Source organism: Myotis myotis, unplaced genomic scaffold, assembly GCF_014108235.1.
Source record: "Myotis myotis isolate mMyoMyo1 unplaced genomic scaffold, mMyoMyo1.p scaffold_m19_p_3, whole genome shotgun sequence".
In the NCBI taxonomy this organism is placed as follows: Eukaryota; Metazoa; Chordata; class Mammalia; order Chiroptera; family Vespertilionidae; genus Myotis; species Myotis myotis.
Window position 1 is genome coordinate 168,377,667 of NW_023416335.1, and position 20,616 is coordinate 168,398,282.

At 38.0% G+C, this 20,616-nt stretch overlaps 1 protein-coding gene across 3 annotated transcripts in view; it reads left to right on the forward strand.

Annotated features, from left to right (window-relative positions):
* Positions 1-20,588, forward strand: part of NELL2 (neural EGFL like 2) — a 364,677-nt gene extending 344,089 nt beyond the window's left edge. For all 3 annotated transcript variants that reach the window (XM_036301575.1, XM_036301574.1, XM_036301573.1), the window contains exons 18-21: positions 7,110-7,303; positions 8,490-8,666; positions 10,198-10,422; positions 19,865-20,588. In XM_036301575.1, coding sequence (XP_036157468.1) covers positions 7,110-7,303; positions 8,490-8,666; positions 10,198-10,422; positions 19,865-19,915 — 647 coding nt within the window. In that variant the 3' untranslated portion in view covers positions 19,916-20,588. The remainder of the gene's footprint in view (positions 1-7,109; positions 7,304-8,489; positions 8,667-10,197; positions 10,423-19,864) is intronic.
* Positions 20,589-20,616: the final 28 nt, after the last annotated feature.

The following is a 20,616-nucleotide window of genomic DNA, read 5'->3' on the forward strand; positions in this document are numbered from 1 at the left end:
CTGTATTATTTCCTTAGTAACTTTCCCCTGCAACTGTCTGATACAACCATTGCATACCTTTTCCAGTCTCCTCAAACCTTATATAGCACTTCCTTTCTCTTCATTTTTCTGTTGATGGTTGTTCTTATTTAACTGAGAAAACAGAAATACCTCACTTCTGCCCCAGGAGTTATACCGGATAACTCTCACTTTCGTCTTTATCTGCTGCTTTCCCTCCCTCCTGTTTCACTGAATGAAGTTTTATTTTTCCTATCAAAAATTAAACCCTCCATTGTAACTTGCATCTCATTCCCTCTCACCTACATGAGGTCTCTGCCCTTGTACTATCCACTTTCTCTTTGACGTCATAAATACTCTTTTCCTACTGCATCATTCTCATTAGCATGCAAACAGCCTGGAGTAGCACCCACATCTATGTATATAAAAGCCTAATATGCAAATTGCCCCCTTGAAAGTTCGACCAGGAGACCCAGAGTTTGATCGTTTGCTATGATGTGCACTGACCATCAGGGGGCAGTGTGGAACGAAGGAAGGCCTTGGCACGCAGCCAGAAGACCCTGATCGGCTCTGATCGCCAGCCAGGCCTAGGAACCCTACCCATGCACGAATTTCGTGCACCGGGACTCTAGTTAAAAAATAAAACAAAAACAAAGAAATTGTAACTTTCCTTGACATCACCTGATTCCCTATTTTTCTGTTCCCTTTTAGAGTAAAACTCTTTAAAAGAATTTTCTAGCCGTGTTACCTGTGCTTTCCTGCTTCCAGTGAAGCTGAGTGCCACTGCTGCCCTGAATGCTCTCCTTCCAGGATTAATAACCATTTCCACTTGACAATCCCACTGGTCTGTTACTCTCTTTGCTTGATGACTCAGCCATTTGGCCCAGTTGATCATTTCTTCCTCTTGAAACGATTTTCTTCACTTGGCTTTGAGGACAGCACTCTCTCCTGGCTTTCTCACAGACCCTACCAGCTTCTCCTTTCAGGCACCACAGAGTAAAATCCAAATCCTAACAATGATTTACAAAGGCCTATATGATATGGATGTGTAGCTTCCTTGACTCTTCTCAAATACACCAAACTTATTCCCTTCTCATGTGCTGTTCTTTTTGCCTGGAATGTTCTCCCCCACATCTTTGCCTGCTTTAAAAAAAAAAAAAAGTTTAATGTAGATTTTCTCTAAAATGGCTTCTCCTGGACTCCCAATTTAAAATAGCATCTTACCCCTGACACTATTCACTTACCATTTCACTTTTCTTCACAGAGGTTATAAATTTCCCTGAAATGTTTGTAGATATTAATTTGTTTCCTTCCTTATTGTCTGCTATAGAGCATAAGCTTCAAGAGTCATAGACTTGCCTTGGCCAGTATGGCTTACTTAGTTGGAACATCATCCTATACACCAGTGATGGCGAACCTGTGACACATGTGTCAGAGGTGACACGGGAACTCATTTTCTTTTTTTTGTTGATTTTTCTTTGTTAAATGGCATTTAAATATATAAAATAAATATCAAAAATATAACTCTTCGTTTTACTATGGTTGCAAATATCAAAAAATTCCTATATGTGACACGGCACCAGAGTTAAGTTAGGGTTTTTCAAAATGCTGGCACGCCGAGATCAAAAGGTTCGCCATCACTGCTATACATTGAAGGTGGCGGTTTGGTTTCCAGTCAGAGCACATACCCTGGCTACTGGCTCAATCCCCAGTCAGGGCATGTACAGGAGGCAACTGATCCATGTTTCTCACATCGATGTTTCTCTCTCTCTCTCTCTCTCTCTCTCTCTCTCTCTTCCTCCCCCCTTCCTCTCTTTAAAAGTCAATAAAAAAGCATATCTTCAGGTGAGAGAAAATTTTGAAAAAGAGTCATAGAATTTGTTTGCTTGTCAGTCATCAGTGTCTATAGCAGTAGAACCTAGTAGATGATATCTTTTATTTTTCTAATGACAAAGATATGAGATGTATGATAGATGATATTTTAATCAGAAGTGTGTTAGGAACATAACTTATGTTAAAAGTAGATATATAGTATGATTGAAAGTAGCTAAGTTAGAAGTAAATATATATTTACGTATATATAGTAATGATCAGGACAAAACATAATTAGTGCATTCATGAGTATTCAGAAAATAACAAGAAGAATTAAACTAGCCATTAAAGTAACACATAATAAAGATGAGGATAATGAAATAAAATATTCTATGGGATGCTTACACAGAAACAGTTGAAATTCTTATTTTTTCAAAACCATAATTCTGGAATGATTATTCTTTTATTATCTTCCAATAGAATTTATGATTACCACAGCAATATACTACCTTTTCAGAAGTCAGTGTGCTCTGAAGGAGTCTTTTAAAAGAACCCACCTGTGCTATGAAAATTTTTTAAAAAATTTAAAAACAAAAATGTTTCTTCTGAACACCAATCCATTTACTGCAATTTCAGTGATTTATAGAATTGTAACATTAGTACATGGAAGGGTGCAGTTTTAAGAGGATAGTTATTTCTGAGAAGGTGCCATGTTTTTGTTGTTGAACAATAAAAAAGAACATTTCAAAGTGGACAAAGCCACAGCAGTGGATTTACAATTACTATGAAGTATGAGATTCATACTTGAAGACTTCAATAAATAACTATGCACCATTTCACTGTTTTTTAGGCTTCAGTTGTATAATCTACAACATACATGTTGGTAAGCTACATTCATACAAAGTGTATGCTGTTTTGTTCATTCATTTATCTCAGAGGCATAGACACTTAATCCTCAAGTAGTATGCCAGAGCAACATTTTCCTTGTCCACATCATCATTTCTACTGAGTCCGCATTTTTTCTATAGTAATATTTCATTTTCATGCCCACATTTTGCTTTCTTGTCATTGCTCTCAGCTTGTAGAAGAGATAAAATTTGTATAACAAAAACTATTACAGAAGATAGAATGTAGTGAGTATATATATATATATATTTCTTTATTGATTTCAGAGAGGAAGAGAGAAGGAGAGAGAGATAGAAACATCAATGATGAGAGAGAATCATTGATCGGCTGCCTCCTGCACACCCCGCACTGGGGATCGAGCCCACGACCCAGGCATGTGCCCCTGGCCAGAATCGAACCTGGGACCCTTCAGTCCACAGGCTGACGCTATATCCACTGAGCCTAGCTGGCCAGGGCTGTAGTGAGCTTTTTAATAGAAGAGAAACCTACAAGTTTGAAAATGATAAATATTTCAGAAAAATATAAATTCAGGGCTATAAGAAAACAGAGAAATTATTTCCTGTTTGGGATCAAGAAAGACTTGAGTATCTTTGTTTTAGGACTTCAAGTCGGGTTCGATTATTCGCAAGGTGAATTAGGAAAAGAGAATGCAAGCAAAGGAAATAAGTTTCAATGCCTTATGAAGAAGTTTGAACTGGGGTCTGAAGGACAATTTTTGAGAAAGGAAATGATGAAAGTATACCTTCACTAAATTCATATTTCAGCCCAGTCCTTTTTCTGAACTCCAGACCCATATATCCAATTACTTACGGGTAAGACAGTTCTACTTGGAAGCCCCGAGGAAAGTGTAATTCAGTTTTCTAAACTAACTCATGTCTTTCCTCATCCCTGCCACCCATTTCTACTCCTCAGCAAAATCTTGCTTTTCTCTCTGGAAATATCATCAACCACATCTTCTAGGTCAGAAATCTGAACATCGTTCATGATCGCTCCCTTTCCCTAATCTTTAAAGCCAAGAAGTCACTATGTTGCTTTATCTTTGTCGTTTTCTTTCTTGGAAGATTATACCGTCATTGTTTCCTTCTGTGCATCCCCACTGCTCCCATTCAGTGCGGCACTGTGCTTCAGAGCACAGACTTGGAGACTGACTGCGTGGTCTTTCCATACCTTACTGACTGTGACCTTAGGGATGTTATGCAACACTTCTGTGCCCAGTTTCCTGATCTGTACAAAGGGACTAATAACTGTCCCTTCCTCAGTGTGGTGAGGATTAAATGAGCCATTATATGAAAGTACTTAGAATCGGGTAATACCAAGCACTATATACGGGTTTGCTTTTATGAGATGACCGTCTCTTGCCTGGACTGCTGAAAGAGCCTATTGATTATTCTCCTGGTTTCAAATTCTAATCCACTCAAATCCCTTTCCCAATATGAAACCAAAAAAATCTTTCTAAAATGGATATCTGATTATGATTTTTTTGAATTCTCTAAAATGACATTATATTGTCTTTATGATAAAGTTCACATTTCTTAACATGACCTTTACCTGGGCCCTGTCTACCTCTTTAGCTGCATGTTTACCGATTCTGCTCTCCCTGGACATTCAAGTCATATCAACATTTCTATTCCTTAAATACATCTCGATGGCTCTAAACATTGTGTCTTTGAAAATACTTGCCTCTGATTTGACCACTCCTTACCATTTCTTTGCTTGAGTACAGTTTATTCATAGTTTAGTTGTTACACCTGGGGAGTATGTATGTGGGCAGAAGATCCTACAAGAGCTACAAAGGAAGCATGTGATAGGAGACAAGTAAAGAAAATTCACCAGGGAGAGGGAGTAAACTATTTCAAATGTTGCTGCTCTATCAGGTTAGATGAGAACTGAGACTTGACCACTGGATTTAGCAACATTATTTTTTAATCACTCACTAAAGGAGTTATCGATATTTTTAAGGTTGGAATTTTTACATTCCATAGTTGGTTTTTCAAAGCAGAATATATTCCCTTTATGCATATTTAATTTAGGAACCATACATTAAGTAAAACTGAATTCCAACATTCCATCTGCCACTCAATTGAAAATAGCCTCTGCCATGAGAAACCCAGTGTAGAGAAGCAGAAGAGGCAAGATGAGTTCAAATTATTTCAAATCCCACTGGATAACAAAAGATAATGCTTAGTCCATTACGATGTTTCTGCCTACACATTTCTCCACGTATGACAAGTGCATGCCAGCCTGTTGTGAGCAGCTTTGTAGTCTACTTTTTTAAATTGTTATGGGTGTCCCTTGTTTCAGAGCATGGAGGTCCCAAGACATCTCTTCTTTGTCTGCTGAGGACTCTCTCTGCCCAGAAGGGGATAAAAGCATTACCTTTTATCAGAGCTTTTACTTTAAATGTCAGGCAAAATGAAAAGATTATAAAAATCCAGCCATAGCCATTGATGGACTATTGTTGTTAATAGCATGTATTTAAAGCGCTATGTAGTAAGACGTTTTTGTAGAATTTGTGGTCAAAGGGACCAAATAGCTTACCATTAATGTTTATCCTGCTTACTATAATTCCTAATTATAAGGGTATTTAATAGGAGATGAAGATCAACTCATCAAATATACCTTATTATTCTGAATAGACCAAATATAGAGCTACTTTAAAATTTTTATTCCCATTACCAGGAGAACATTTTATCTGCTCTGAAAAAAAAATATATTAATTAGTGTACTTTAAAACTATTTCAAAGTATCCTCATACTGGCTAACCATTCTCCTTTTGATCATCTATAATAATAAAAGCATAATATGCAAATTAGACTGGACAGCCAAACGTCCTTCCAGATGTCCTTCTGGACAAAGCCGTGGCGGTTGCAAGGGCCGAGGGCAGGCAGCCATGTGGCAGCTGGCAGCAGTGGCAGGGTGATGGGGGTGGTGCCTTCCCCTGATCAGCCTGGTCGCCTCCTGCAGAGGACATCCCCTGAGGGCTCCCGGACTGTGAGAGGGGGCAGGCTGGGCTGAGGGACACGCCCGCCCAGTGCATGAATTTTCGTGCAGCGGGCCTCTAGTAATCTATAATTATAAGCAGTATTATCCTTGGCAAATCAATCTAATAATAATAGTTCATTGTAGCTACAATAAAAAAATCTTTCAGCCATTGTCTCAATTCATAGGTTTTTTGAGATGGAAGCTAATAAAAAAATTAAAGTAAATAGAGAGGCATATGTCATGTGGCTTATTTTCAGGGATGCATATATAACAAAACTTAAGTATTTAAGATTTTAAATATGGCTAAACTATAATGTTGATTAGTCCATGTACCCAATATTGTTGAAATCAAACCACTTAAGAAAGATATTTACTAAAGTCTGTTTTTTAAAATCTGAAAGAAAATCAGTGTATATTCCTCCCACTTAAGAGCTACACATTCCGTCTTCTCTCTAACCCACTTTCCCTGTTAAGATTTAATTCTTTCTTCCTGGACCTTTGCTCAGAGGAAACAGATGAAATGGGAAATAACTGCTTACTGCCACTCATACTATATCCTTGAAATGTATTTTGGCTTGTGACCTTTAAATTATGGGGATAAATAAAACGAATCATGTCTCTCCTATGGCCCTGATCTGTGGGTCATGATGCTTGCTTTTCATCTGTATGAAAATGCTTGAGGCTGTGATGGCCATGGACTGGGTGAGGTCGGGTGAAGAAGGGGCAGTTGCCAATTGAGTCAGGCAGGAGATGAAATGATCATCTGAAATGGAAAAGTTAGCAAGTGGTGGATTCTTTGTGAGAGACATGGTAATTGTTGATGGTACCTTGCCCTTCTGTGGGTGAAGAGAAGGTATAAGGACAATGTGGAAATTCCGAGTCTGTAAGGGAAGAACACCTAAGCAGAATGCTGAAAAGAGCTTATATGTGGGAGCCGTGGCTGTGTGAATAGGGCTTGAAATTGAATAAAATGCCTCAGGCTTTCCCTGACATTTTATCTCCCACTAAGAAAGGATTTTCTGTAGGTACCATTTAAACATTGAGAATGATTTCCTCGATGAAAAATCATAGGCACTTTCAGAATTTCACTGCCACCTATTTTTGTTTGATAAAGTGAGTCCTATTCTTAACTTTCAAAAAACGTAAGTGTTTCATAAAGCCCAATGGTATTTACAGAGATATAAAAGTCAAAAATGTAAGCAAGGTTATTTGGTGTTCGAAATCAAGTGTGACCATTTTCCTGTGAAATCCCTAGCTGATGAGCTATGCTTTAGTCAGCATTTAGTAGGAAGTGCATGCCAGTAAGATGAAAATGAATGTATGCTCCATGTCAGGACACAACTTGCCTGACTGCTGTGGTTGGAACTGAGCGTATTCTAAGCACAGGGCCTGCTGCCTTTTCTTGGCCGTAGATATCGATGAGTGTGGGACCGGCAGGCACAGCTGCACCAATGATACCATTTGCTTTAACTTGGATGGTGGATATGATTGCCGATGTCCTCATGGAAAGAATTGTACAGGGGACTGCATCCATGATGGAAAAATTAAGCACAACGGTCAGATTTGGGTGTTGGAAAATGACCGGTGCTCTGTGTGCTCATGTCAGGTTAGTATCAATAACAATTTTTCATCATTTCTGTTGAGGTGTGATGTGCATAGATTTCAAGTGAACAGCTTAATGAACTTAGAAAAATTCATATGTCCATATAGCCACCATTAGTATTAATAAAATGTTTTCATCTACCCAAACAGTTGCCTCTGTCCTTTCTTAGTTAGTCCCATACCCCTAGCCCCAAGAAAACACCTCATTAAATGGAACCATATAGTATATACTCCTTTGTGTTTGTCTTCTTTCTCTCAGCTTTATGTTTTTGACATTCATTGGTATTCATGGCATATATCAGCAAAGCAATCCTTTTTATTGTTGAATAGTATTCCATTGTATGCAAATGCCACAATGTGTTTATCTGTCACTTGTTGATGAAATGTTGTTGCTAACTATGCTATTGCTTTCATAGTCACACCACATTTGAATGAATGCATAAATGAAGCCAGAATGGATATGCGATGGCCTAGGAATGAAAAATACCTATTTGGGATATATTTTAGTTTTAGTTAGATGTTCTGTTACATGTAACCAGTTAATAATGGAGACTTAAATTTTAGTTAAATGAATAATACTATGTACCAAGGTCTCAACTCTTCTAAAAGAAGTTGAAAACAGTTTGTACAAAAACATGAGGTCGAAAATATTCCATAAACTTAATAATATGTAAGACTTGTTGACTAGCTACTAAATACACATGCCCTAACAAAACAAAATTTAGTTAGCATTCAAATTACTATCCTCATAAACAAGTACATGTATGTTTACATATATATACACACACACACACATATATATACATGTATAGATATATATATATATATATACATTTATGCATTTATATAAACATAAGGATCATGTAGTGGTTATTATTGTATATAGGACATTTCTGGGAAATTTCTTTTTCTGAAAATAGTATGTAGAAAGGAAATGGAAAGTTCTCCAGCATGAGTAGTTTCTGTATGTTAGCTACAAAATGGAACTTTAAAGAAAATCAATTATATTGGATAAACAGTGCAAATTATCTCAACTTTCAAATCAACATCTAAGATTTATATATGTATATATAAAATATGTGTAATATATATTATATATGTGTGTGTACACACACAGACATGCACATATGTATGTTAGTATATTGAGAGATGGAAGCTTTTGATAAATGCTTTTCTTCCTTCTCATACAGAATGGATTTGTGATGTGTCGACGGATGGTCTGTGACTGTGAGAATCCCACGGTTGATCTTTTTTGCTGCCCTGAATGTGACCCAAGGCTTAGCAGTCAGTGCCTCCATCAAAATGGGGAAACCTTGTACAACAGTGGGGACACCTGGATCCAGAATTGCCAACAGTGCCGCTGCTTGGTGAGTTTACTGCAAGAAGTCCAGGAAGAGTTTAGGCCCAGAATCTAAATAGGAAAGCAACCTTGCCCTCCCCAATCCACCAGGACACAGCACCTGGCCATAGTGTCAGCAGTTACAACAAGTGAGCCAGGTTAGGACGACAACCTATGCGTCAGGACCTGAGAAGGATACTCTGGGGTAGACGTGATGCACCACGTCGTGTATATTTCCAGAGAATATCCGAGCTCAAAAGAAGAAAAGACTCTCCCAGCTTCCTCGGTCTCACTCAGGGTGGACTTACTCAGGCTCCAGCATATAGAACAGATACCTAATGGCATATAGTATGCACTCACTAAGTGTTTATTATGAATACAACAGTGGCATTCAGGAAAAAAATTATTTGCTTCCAAGTGGAACTTTTGTTAATCCATTTCTATCAGTCATACTGAGACTTTAAAAAACAAAAACAAGAAGAAATCACTCTTTTCCCTTCTAAAGATTGTTACTGTTGGTGCTCTTTTTGGGGGCACCCAGTTTTAGACATAATATGGGTATATTATAAACACTTATTTGAATGTTAGAATTGAATGTCTGTATATATTTATGAAACTTCTCCTGGAAATGATAGGTCAAAAAGAAAATCTAGACTTGATAAAGAAAATACCAGTCATTTTTTTTCATTTGCCCAATTTCTTCTTTCTTTCTAGTGGTGCAAATGAAAAAGGAAAATTTGGTCTATGTGTCTTTATGGAAGAAAGTTTCACAGATGCTACATTTAAAGTTATGGCTAGTTTTCTTTCTATTTGTGTGAGGATATTTTTAAGGTAGTGCTTTCTTTTTATACTTTCAACCCCCAAAAAATCAATTGAGAGAACAAGGTCAGCTTCTGTGCCTGAAGGCTGCTTTCATCTCCAAAACCAGGAGATTCAGAATTATGGAGAAAATAGGAAACAGGTAGGAACTACATTTTAGAAAGACCCAATTCATACAGCTTTCCCAGGTGGGAAAAAAAATGACTAAAATCAGTTCCTAATTTGCCCCTTCCTCCCACCCCATACCTAGAAACATATAAACGAACAAGAAAAACTGTCATATTTCTTACATATTTCAGTTTATTTTCTCATAAATGGACAAAATTTTATTTTATGCAGAAGGGAATAAATGTGAAGTTAGGGGGGGAAATATCAAAAGAATTTTAAAAAAGGATGGTATAGGCAACAAGTTTAATAAAAATCTTTTCCATAAATAGTTCTCCTTTTTCATGGGAAAGATAGGGGCATGCAAATTTGATTGTTTTAAGAGAATGGTTTTTGGTTTTGTTTTATTGTTGTTGTTGTTTAATTGATGAAGGCCAGTTTAAAATTCAGCTGCAGGGTAGGCCTCCCGGCTGAGTGCAGGATGCTCGGCCTGGGAGGTCTGAGCATACATGTCCCCCAGGTCCATTGCGTGCGCAGTGAACACCATGCTCCCCACCTCCTGCCTCCTCCCCTGCCCGCCGTCCCTGCCCCTCCGCCCTGGCCCCTCCGCCCTGGCCCCTCTGCTTTCCTTACAGCAAGGGGAAGTGGACTGCTGGCCCCTGCCTTGCCCAGAGGTGGAATGTGAATTCAGCGTGCTCCCGGAGGGTGAGTGCTGCCCGCGCTGTGTGACCGACCCCTGCCAGGCCGACACCATCCGCAATGACATCACCAAAACTTGCCTGGACGAGATGAATGTGGTGCGCTTCACTGGCTCCTCATGGATCAAACATGGCACGGAGTGCACTCTCTGCCAGTGCAAGGTAAAGCCGTTCCATCCGGGGAGGGAGCTCTCGGCCAGCTGCTCCCCGAGCTCAGAGATAGTAATGGCCTAACCTGGCCACGGGGACGTATTTCATGTCCTATTTATTGTTCCAGGGGAGGTGGGAAGTGGTGATCAGCTTTGTTAGTTCCAAGGCTGAAGGTCATGTGCATCCTTCAAGAATATACGGTCATGGAGCAGGAGGCACAGAAAGAACAACCAGAACAGAAAGGACCTACTCGCCCTAAAGTATCTAACTGCACACATATTTAAAAAAACAGACAACACAAAAAACCCTACAACACCAAACTTCATGTTTCCTCTTTCATAATAGAACACAACATTATTTTATTGATTTTTATCTGGTCCTTTTATAAGGATTGTAAGATGCACCAACCAAGTAGATATATTGCATTTTCTAATGAGGCAAAAATGGGCATAGTTCTTGGTTTGTGGTGATCAGTTACACTGAGCTGTTATTTTAAGATCTGTTATTTACCATATTTTATTCCTACAGTTGGACAAAAATCATTACAAATATTTTTCTTCTCATCATAAGGAAAGAGAGCATTGTGTTTCGTCAGCAAGAACACACCTGCAGAGAACGTAGACATAGTCTGTAGAGTGCATAGATACTGACAAACTTGGAAGCATTCTTCTTTGATGATTGTAGAAACATTTGATTCAGAAGTCATTGTTCTTCATATCATAATTTTGGAATGAACACTAAGACTAAGTAAAAATCTGGAAGGCGTAATAACAACAAGAAAGCAGAGATGTCTGATTTTTCCTGGCATAGCACAGCCAGATATCTATAACCACTCTGGTTGTTGAAGTGACCATTTCCATTTAAAAATAATTTTTCATGGAGCAATTTAATTCAGATTCACTTCGTACAAATTCTTCCTATGTGGCCTGATGTAACAGGAAAAAGAAAGGTAAAATGCGTTAAGTCTGGAGAAATTATTGTCTATTTTAACCCCAAATTTCTAGCTCTTTCAATCACACAATTTGTCAATCAAGCAGTTTTTTGAGTGAACATTTAATGCTGTTTTCTGAAAGTACATTGGCAAATTTTATTACTGCTAAAAAGTTACTAATATATATATATAATTATTATATATAAATATATATAATAATAATATATATGCAATGTAATATATATATATATGAAATATGGGTACATTTAACAGTTCATATCTAGAAACTTAAGCATTAATGACCAATAGGGAAATACTTTCTGACATTAAATTACCAAATAAATTTGAGTCCCCTTATACTCTTAATCTGTTAGATTATTGTTCTGAGCAGTGACAACAAAAATGTATACCGGATAAAGAATGAAAAACACACAAATAAGGCTCAGACAGATGCTTCCAATAAGAAAAATGCATTCAGGAATAGGCAGAAAAACAAAATGTTTTCTGGGGCAAAGAGCATGAATGAGCTTGTCATTCACTGCCTTATAAACAACTACTAGGATTTTTTGGCTCATGGTAGGAATGTGTTCCAGAAAGTGTATTTTGGCATTAAACTCATTTTTGTCAGGTAAATGCTGATTCTGAGAAATTACTAATTCATGTTGTTTTCCTTTTCCCTTCTTATTAAATATGAGTTGTAAGCATCTGCTCAACTTTACCAAATTTATCCTGAATCCTTATTTTTATTATGTTTATGTTGTGTTCTTTTAAAAATAAAATTTATGTAAAACGGCTTCCAGATATTGTGCTGGAGGTGAGCATTCTTCATAATTTGGTGTTTTCAGAGCACTGTTTTTACTTACCTATCTGTCCTACCCTTCTCTGAGTTATTCATTTTAGTCAATAAAAATGAATTGCGTGGGGTATTGTGCTAGCAGCAAGGCTAAAATGATAAGCAAATACAGACACGATCATTCCTGGAAGTTATTGCCTAGCTTCTTATTGTCTAGAGCTGTCTGTCTAATGCAGTAGTCAGTAGTTACATGTGGCCACATAACTTAATTAAAATTAAATAAATTAAAACCCAATTTCTCAGTCAACTAGCCACATTTCAACCTCTTAAAAGCCACATGTGGCTAGTGGCTATCATATTAGATAGAATATATAGAGAACGTGTCTGTCAGCACGCAAACTTCCATTGGATAGGACAGGTCTAGAGGTGAATGCAGTGTCTGGAATCAGAGTAAACACTCAATAAATATTGACTGTTATTGGAATAAATAGACATTAATTAAGTCATGAAACAGAAAAAGACATTACAAACTGTAATGGATACTCTGAAGAAAAAGGGCACTGGGTTGAGAGGCTGTACAGCATGTGAACCAGTTACTGCTTGAGGAAGTGACATTGGAGAGGAGATCTGAGGAGTTAGGAGTTAGCTGGATGGAATGATTTTTAAAAAATCATTCCCTTTTTTGTCTTCAAAGTTAATTTACTTAGGTTAAAAAAATGTTTTCTCCACTCAGAAGTTTGATTTCTGTCAAAAATTAATTATTAAGGTGGCCTTTCCTAAATCTAATAGATGCCCATCCTTTTGATGGGTCAGAGTGCTTTCAGGCAATTATACTTTTGAGCTCCAAACAAAAGAGAGCTGTATCATGGAGAAATGAGGAGAGAGGAGGGATTAGAGGGTCCTTCCCTCTAATAAATAAAACACTGAGCAGGACACTTTGGAAATGATAAACCGAAGGGGGGGCAGGGCGGGAGGGCGGGGGCACTTTTAACTTCTAGGGAGAATCTAGATGTAATACTGAAATAATTGAGATATCAGAAAAAAATAGAATTTTATAAGAATGATGCTCCTAACTTCCTAAATGTTGCCTTCATCTATCAAAACAGCAAACTTAAAAGTTCTGAAGGTGGACCTCCGTACTAACATTGGAACAGATAACTAGGTCTGTCCATGAAAACAAATATCCCATAAATGGGCACCATTATAATGAAGACTTTAAGGGATGACCAGGAGAGCTTGGAAAACCAGTAGAGAAAGAAAGGAGTATTCCATACGTATTCGAATGACTGGTCAACAATGTGAGGAAAGTCATTTTATGTGCTATTATGTCCTATATCAAAACAAATTCTGTGTGGAAAAAATATTGAATATTAAATGGAAGTCTAAACAAAGAAAATGTGATTAAATATTTATCAACATTGTAGAAGGGAGATTCCTTTTCTAACTTCGACGTGATAAAATATACCTCAAAGAAAAGTTAGGGCTTCTGTAGATAAACAAAATTATCAAAAGAGAAAGTTAACACTGGAGACTGGAAAAATATTTTTAGCAGATATGATTTCTTTATTGGCTTACAAACATAAAAATTAATAACACTTATTTTCCCATAAATAAAAATCAGCAATGGATGAATAAACAATTCATTAAAAAATAGAGATATTAAAAAGAGGAAATCTTTTGACCTTTAAATAGTTGAAACAAATGTAAACTAAAATAATGAGTCATTATTTTCCCATAAAAAATGTCACAGTGATTTCCAGTGCTGACAGAGATGTACTGGAGTTATACTGCAATTGTAATTTTTAGGCACTGGTAGGGACATTGAAAAATACATGTCAACAACCCACACATGCACCTCCTTGCCAGCTCCCTGTTCCCACACAAATATCTTTTGCCCTATTAATCACAGTTTTGTGAATCAAATTTAAAGAAATAATCTAAAGTATGCAACAAGCTGTATGCATGAGAATATTCACCTCATAACATTATTTGTTATGTAGAATCAAGGAAGAAACCAAAATGTCCAATCGAAAAAGGGTTAGCCCTAGCCATTTTGGTTCAGTGGTTAGAGCATTGGCCTGTGGACTGACAAGTGGCAGGATCAATTCCCGTCAAGGGGCATGTAAATCCATTGCAGGCTGGGTCTCGTCCCAGGTCAGGGAGTGGAAGGGAGGCAACCAATTGGTGTGTCTCTCTCACATCGATGTTTCTTTCTCTTATACTTATCTAAAAATGTCTTTTATTTTTGAAGATATTTTTACTAAATTTAGGCTTCAGAATTGACAGTTTGTTCCCGTCACATTAAAGGTGATTCTCTATTGCTTTCTGGTCTCCATGTTTTCTGATGAGGCTTCAGCTATCATTTGTATTTTTTCTGTATGCAATACTTCCTTTTTATTTATTTATTATTTTATTTTGTTATTAAACTTATTGGGGTGACAGTGGTCAACATGATCATATCGGTTTCAGGTGTGGGTTTCTCTGTTGCAGGATCTGTATATTGCACCGTGTGCCCACCACCCAAAGTCACATCTTCTCGTGTCACCTTATATTAGGACCCCCTTCTCCCCTAACCCCCTTCCCTCTGGCAACCACCACACTGCTGTTTGTGTTCACAACTTTCAGTTTTATTATCCCACATATGAGTGAAATCATGTGGTTCTTACCTTTTTTCTGACTGAATTATTTCACTTAGCGTATTGTTCTCAAGATCCATCCACGCTGCTTCAAATGGAGCTATTTCATCCTTTCTTATGGTTGAGTAGTATTCCACTGTGTACATGTACCACATCTTCTTTATCCAGTCCTCTATCACAGGACAATTTGGTTGTGTCCATGTTTTGGCCATCATGATCATGCTGCAATGCACATAGGAGTGCATATATCTTTGCAAATATATGCTTTCAAGTTTTCCAGGTATATACCCAGAAGAAATCATATGGTAGCTCTATTCTTAGTATTTTGAGGACTCGCCAGACTGTTTGCCGTAGTGTGTACACCAGTCTGTTTTCCCACCAGCAGTGAATGAGTGTCCCCTTTTTTTTTCACAAGCTCTCCAACACTTGTTATTGCTCATCTTGTTGATAATGGCCCCTCTAACAGGTGTGAGGTGTTATCTCACTGTAGTTTTGATTTGCATTTCCCTAATTGCTAGTGAGGTTGAACATTTTTTCACGTATCTATGGGCTATTCGAATGTCTTGGGAGAGGTGTATTTTCAGGTCCTCAGCCCACTTTTTGATTGAGTTGTTTGTTTGGTGTTGAATTTTATGAGTTCTTTATAGAGTTTGGAAATTACATATTTTGTCTTCCACATATTTTCCCTTTTATTCTTCTGGGACTCTAACTACATATATGTTATATGATTTAAGACTATCCTGAAGGTCACTGAGGGTCTATATTTATTTGGATATTTTTATCTTTGTTTTAAGGATTAGATCATTTCTATTGTTTTGTCTTCAAATTTTATGACTGTTCCTTTTGTCACCTATAACCTGTTAAATGCATCCAGTATTTCAGATATTTCACTTATTTCAGACATTGCACTGTAAAGTTTAAAAATGTCCATTTAATTCTATTTAAAGTTTCATTTCTCTGCTAAGATTTACCATATGTGTTTTTTTTTTTCATTATGACCATCTTTATAAGAGATGTTTATAATAGATACTTTCCGGTTTTTGTCTGCTAATTAGACCATCTGGATTATCTTTGAGTAATTTCTATTTACTACTTTTTCTCTTAATTAGGAGTCACCTTTTCTTGTTTTTCTTTACATGTCTAATAATTGCTGAGGTTTATTGGAAATCATGGATAATTTAGGATATAGAACTTATGTTCTATTAGTTTCCTCCAAAGACTGTGTTTGTTCTAGCAAGTTGCATACTACTGGCCAGTCACCTTGCATTTAAGGAGGCTTGGATTGAGGCTGGTTGGGCGGATCTAATCCAGATTTACCCTTGTTCTAGGTTGAATTTCTTAATCTTGAAACATTGTTTTGCTCCTAATCATGGCGCTTTTGGGCTTTTAATGAAAAGCCTGGCTTGTTTATCAATCAGCACCTGAAATTTCTGCTCAGATCTTTCAGCTTTCAAGCTATGACTATTTTAGTATTCTCTGTAATTCAAAACCAGACAAAGGTTTGAGGGAAGTTTATAGTCTGATGCGCTTTTTTCTGGATATTTTCTCTTGAATTTCCGGACAGTCCAACAGCCCTAAAAATTGTTATCTGGCATCTGGGGCCTATCAGATTGTAGCTTTTTGAGTGAATCACAGTTATCCTAAGACACACAATCTAGGCAGTACCCTAAGGGGAAATGCCAAGTAAAAATGAATCTCACACAGTACATTTCCCTTCTTTTAAAGATTGAAACCCTCTGTATCTGCCTGATGTTTGTCACTCTCCATTGCTTCAAATAGTTATTTTTATATTTTGTCTAGACTTTATAGTTATCTATCAGAGGGTTAGTCTTTTATAAGCAACTATGCCATTATTGAAACCAGAACCTCAATGGGATATTTTATTAAAATAATTACTATCCTTCGTGTATGAACTTGACGGGTGTCCAGTGATATGGTTTGTAGGCTATCTTGTTACAACAGAACATGTTGATATGGAATAAGAAAAATATTCCTGGAAACTTTGAGAAAATATAAAGTCCCTTTCTAAAAACATGTTCATGACAACCATAGCAATGGTTTCTTTTGTATAGGGTTCTAGTGCTAGTGTTACATACTCAATGGAAAAGGCTCCAGAAAATCCCTAACTCAATGCTCAAAAGCCACACACTTTGAGAAACTGATACTCTCGGGCACCGGTACATCCCTCCTCGTATTGGGTCACTGGATTGGGAAAGGGCATGGAACCAAGTTTGGTCAAAAAGTCTCTTCCTCTGATATGATGACAAGGCTTCATAATGTCGCTAGAGACTCAAGAGATGGCGGAGACTCTCTCTTGCTGTGAGAGTAAGAGCTCTGCTTAAGAACAGTTTATAATGGGAGGGGATGAGGTGAAATAGATAATCTTCTTGGATAAAGACTAGATTTTCCTCATTTGGTGTGCTTTAACAAAGCCTAAAATATCAAAAGCTTTTCTTTTCTACTTTTTATCTTACAGGAACAGACACTTTAGATTTTATCATATTAAGGTATAATACATTTTCAGTGCTCTAAAGTCAATTCTTGAGAGAAAATATCGACTTGAGGATGAGTTTTAGAGTCAGACTAACCTGAATTTTTATTCAGCTATACCATTTATTGGCTGTGTGGCATTGGATATGATATTTAAGCTTTCTAAACTTCAGTTTCTGAATCTAAAACATCTATTAATAGTGAACCTACTGGGAATGCTGCGAGGTTGGTAATGTGTTTAAAGTGCCTGGCAAAGTGTCTGACAGAGAATGCGCTCACGCAGTGGAGGGATATTATCACCTTACAATTGTAGTGACAGTGTTAATCATCATTATTTGTTAGCTAGTTGAGGAAAGTAAGGTGCAAGGAATTTAAAAAATAAGCTATAGTTCCATTGTGTATATGTACCACAATTTTTTTTTATCCACTTGTTTGTTTGTTGGCCATAAAAAAGAATAAAATCTTAACCATTTGGGATCACATGGATGGACCTAGAGTGTATCATGCTAAATGAAATAAGTCAGATAGAGAAAGACAGTTACCATGTGATTTCACTTATATGTGGAATCTAAAAAAATAAACAAATGAACAGAATAGAAACAGACTCATAGATACAGAGAACAAACTGATAGTTGCCAGATGGGAGGGGAGTGAGGGAAGCTGGGTGAAAAAGGTGAAGGGGTTTACAAGTACAAATTGAGATGTGAGAGTGACATCTGTCACCCCATTGATCGCCAGGGTTGATTCAGCTGATCTGGCTGACTAGGCGGGTGTCCCCCTCCTTCCTCACCAATCCATGTGCATCCCTCCCTAAGCTGCATGCTCCATAGTCGAAGAGGAGAGGACCCGTCTTCAGTCAAGGGTATACAAGTAGCTGTGCTCCCCTGCTAGAACCTCCAAACATGCTCTCAAGAAGTACGAATTGGTGGATGCAAAATAGTCATGGTGCTGTAAAGTACAGCATACAGAATATAGTCATATTACTATTGTAATAACTATGCATGGTGTCAGATGGGTATGAGATTTATCAGGATGACTTAGGAAGTTATATAATGCCTAATCACTGAGTTGTACACCTGAAACTAATATAATATTATATGTCAACTGTAATTGAAAAAATAAATAAATAAAAAGAGTAAGATAGGATTTTTTTTCTTTTTTGTAATATACTATATTATTTCAGTATTTTGTTATAAAAACTAATTAAGCATTTTGTTCCTTCCTTGCCTGCCCATTTTTCTAACTTATTTCTACATCGTTTTCTTCACCAACTTAAAATTCTCACCCAGAGCTTTTCCAGTTTCTTAACTACACAGAACTCTTCACATCAACTGCATTCCCTGTGCTTTTGGCCTACCTTTTCACATAGCTATCTTGAGGTCCTGGCTTAAATATCACTTATACAGAGAAGTCTCCCCGCATCACCCAATTTAGTAGCTAATCTTGAATACTCTCGTGGCACCAGCTAGTTTGTTTCTTTTCTAGCACTGTTCATAATTTTTTTATTGTATGCTTGCTTGGTATTTAGTAGTTTTCTCCCCTCTCAGAAAACTAGAAGCCCTGCCCTGTGAAGGTAGTGAGCATGTCTGCTTTATTCTTCACTATATCTAGGGCTCTAGATAGCAATACCTATTTTGTGAATCCTATATAATAAAAGTCTAATATGCAAATCGACCGAACTGTGGAACGACTGGTTGCTATGACATGCACTGACCACCAGGGGGCAGACACTCAACGCAAGAGCTGCCAACTGGTGGTCAGTGCGCTGCCACAGCGGGAGCACTGCTCAGCCAGAAGCCGGGCTCACAGCTGGTGAGTACAGCAGCAGTGGCGGGAACCTCTTCTGCTTCTGCTGCAGGCGGGCAGTGAGGAGACAGGGGTCCCTGACTGCAATAGCCCCAGACTGCAAGAGAGATGTCTGACTGTTGGCTTAGGCCTGATCCTCAGGGGGATCGGGCCTAAACTGGCAGGCGGACATCTCCTGAGGGGTCCCAGGCTGTGAGAGGGCACAGGCCAGGCTGAGGGGGACCCCCCCCACACACACACACACACCAGTGCACGAATCTTATGCACCGGGCCTCTAGTCTATATATATAAAAGGCTATTATGCAAATTGTCCCCTTGGTAGTTCGACCAGGAGACCAGGAGTTTGATAGCTTGCTATGATGTGCGCTGACCACCAGGGGGTGGCGCAGAACAAAAGAAGTCCCTGGCTGGCAGCTGGAAGCTGGGGAAGGAAGGCCCCTGCTGGCAGCTGGAAGACCCCGATTGGCCCTGATCGCCGGCCAGGCATAGGGACCATATCCGTGCACAAATATCATGCACCGGGCCTCTAGTAAATAAATAAAAGGATGAATGTGACCTAAGAGGATGCAATGGGGTAAATAAAGCTAGCCTATAATTTGCTATAAGTAACTGGACATAATTAGGTCTGTTACAGTACAGACATGAAAAGTGATTGGGCCATTGAACTTCTAGTGGTACAGAAATAATAAATAAACCATACAGTTATGTTTGTGTGTACTGATCAGAAGAGTGAGCATTTACTAATGGCTTAAAAATTCATACTGTGCTTTCTCTCCCACCCCCTCCTCTTTTTTTTAGAATGGCCACATCTGTTGCTCAGTGGATCCACAGTGCCTTCAGGAACTGTGAAGTTAACTGTCTCACGGGAGATTGCTGTTCAAAGAACGTTCTTTCATTAAAAAGACCAAAAAATAAAAATAAAATAAAAAGGTTAAACCTTAAAGTGGCTGATTTGCGGGCAGCTAGGTGCAGCTTTGTTAATAGCTGAGTGAACTTTCAATTATGAAATCTGTGGAGCTTGAGAAAAATCACAAAAGGAAGATTCTTGGGGCAAAACTAGGCCAGAATTCTGTCTCTACTGTGTCTGACTTCACCGTGTGGAAGAACGGGTGTGGAACACACACCACGACTTCAGGACCCCTGGATACACAGCCTGGACCTGGCAGAGCTCTGAAAGCCTCTAGTCTCACTGGTGCAGAAAATTTTTCTCTAGATCAGAATCTTCATGAATCAGTTAGGGTCCTCACTGTCTAAAAGAAACCGCCAGGCAGTGAATGAATTATATTTTCAGAAGCAAAGCAGAGAAGCTATAACGTGTTATGTACAGTATACACTCTGAAAAGCAACCTGACACAAGTTATTGTAATGATAAAAATAATGCACAGGCATGGTTACTTAATATTTTCTAACGGGAAAAGTCATTCCTATTTCCTTGTTTTAATGCACTTCATATTATTTGGTTGAATTTGTTCAGTATAAGCTCGTTCTTGTGCAAAAGTAAATAAATATTTCTCTTACCTTATCACGTGTCCTAGTGTCTTATTTAATGT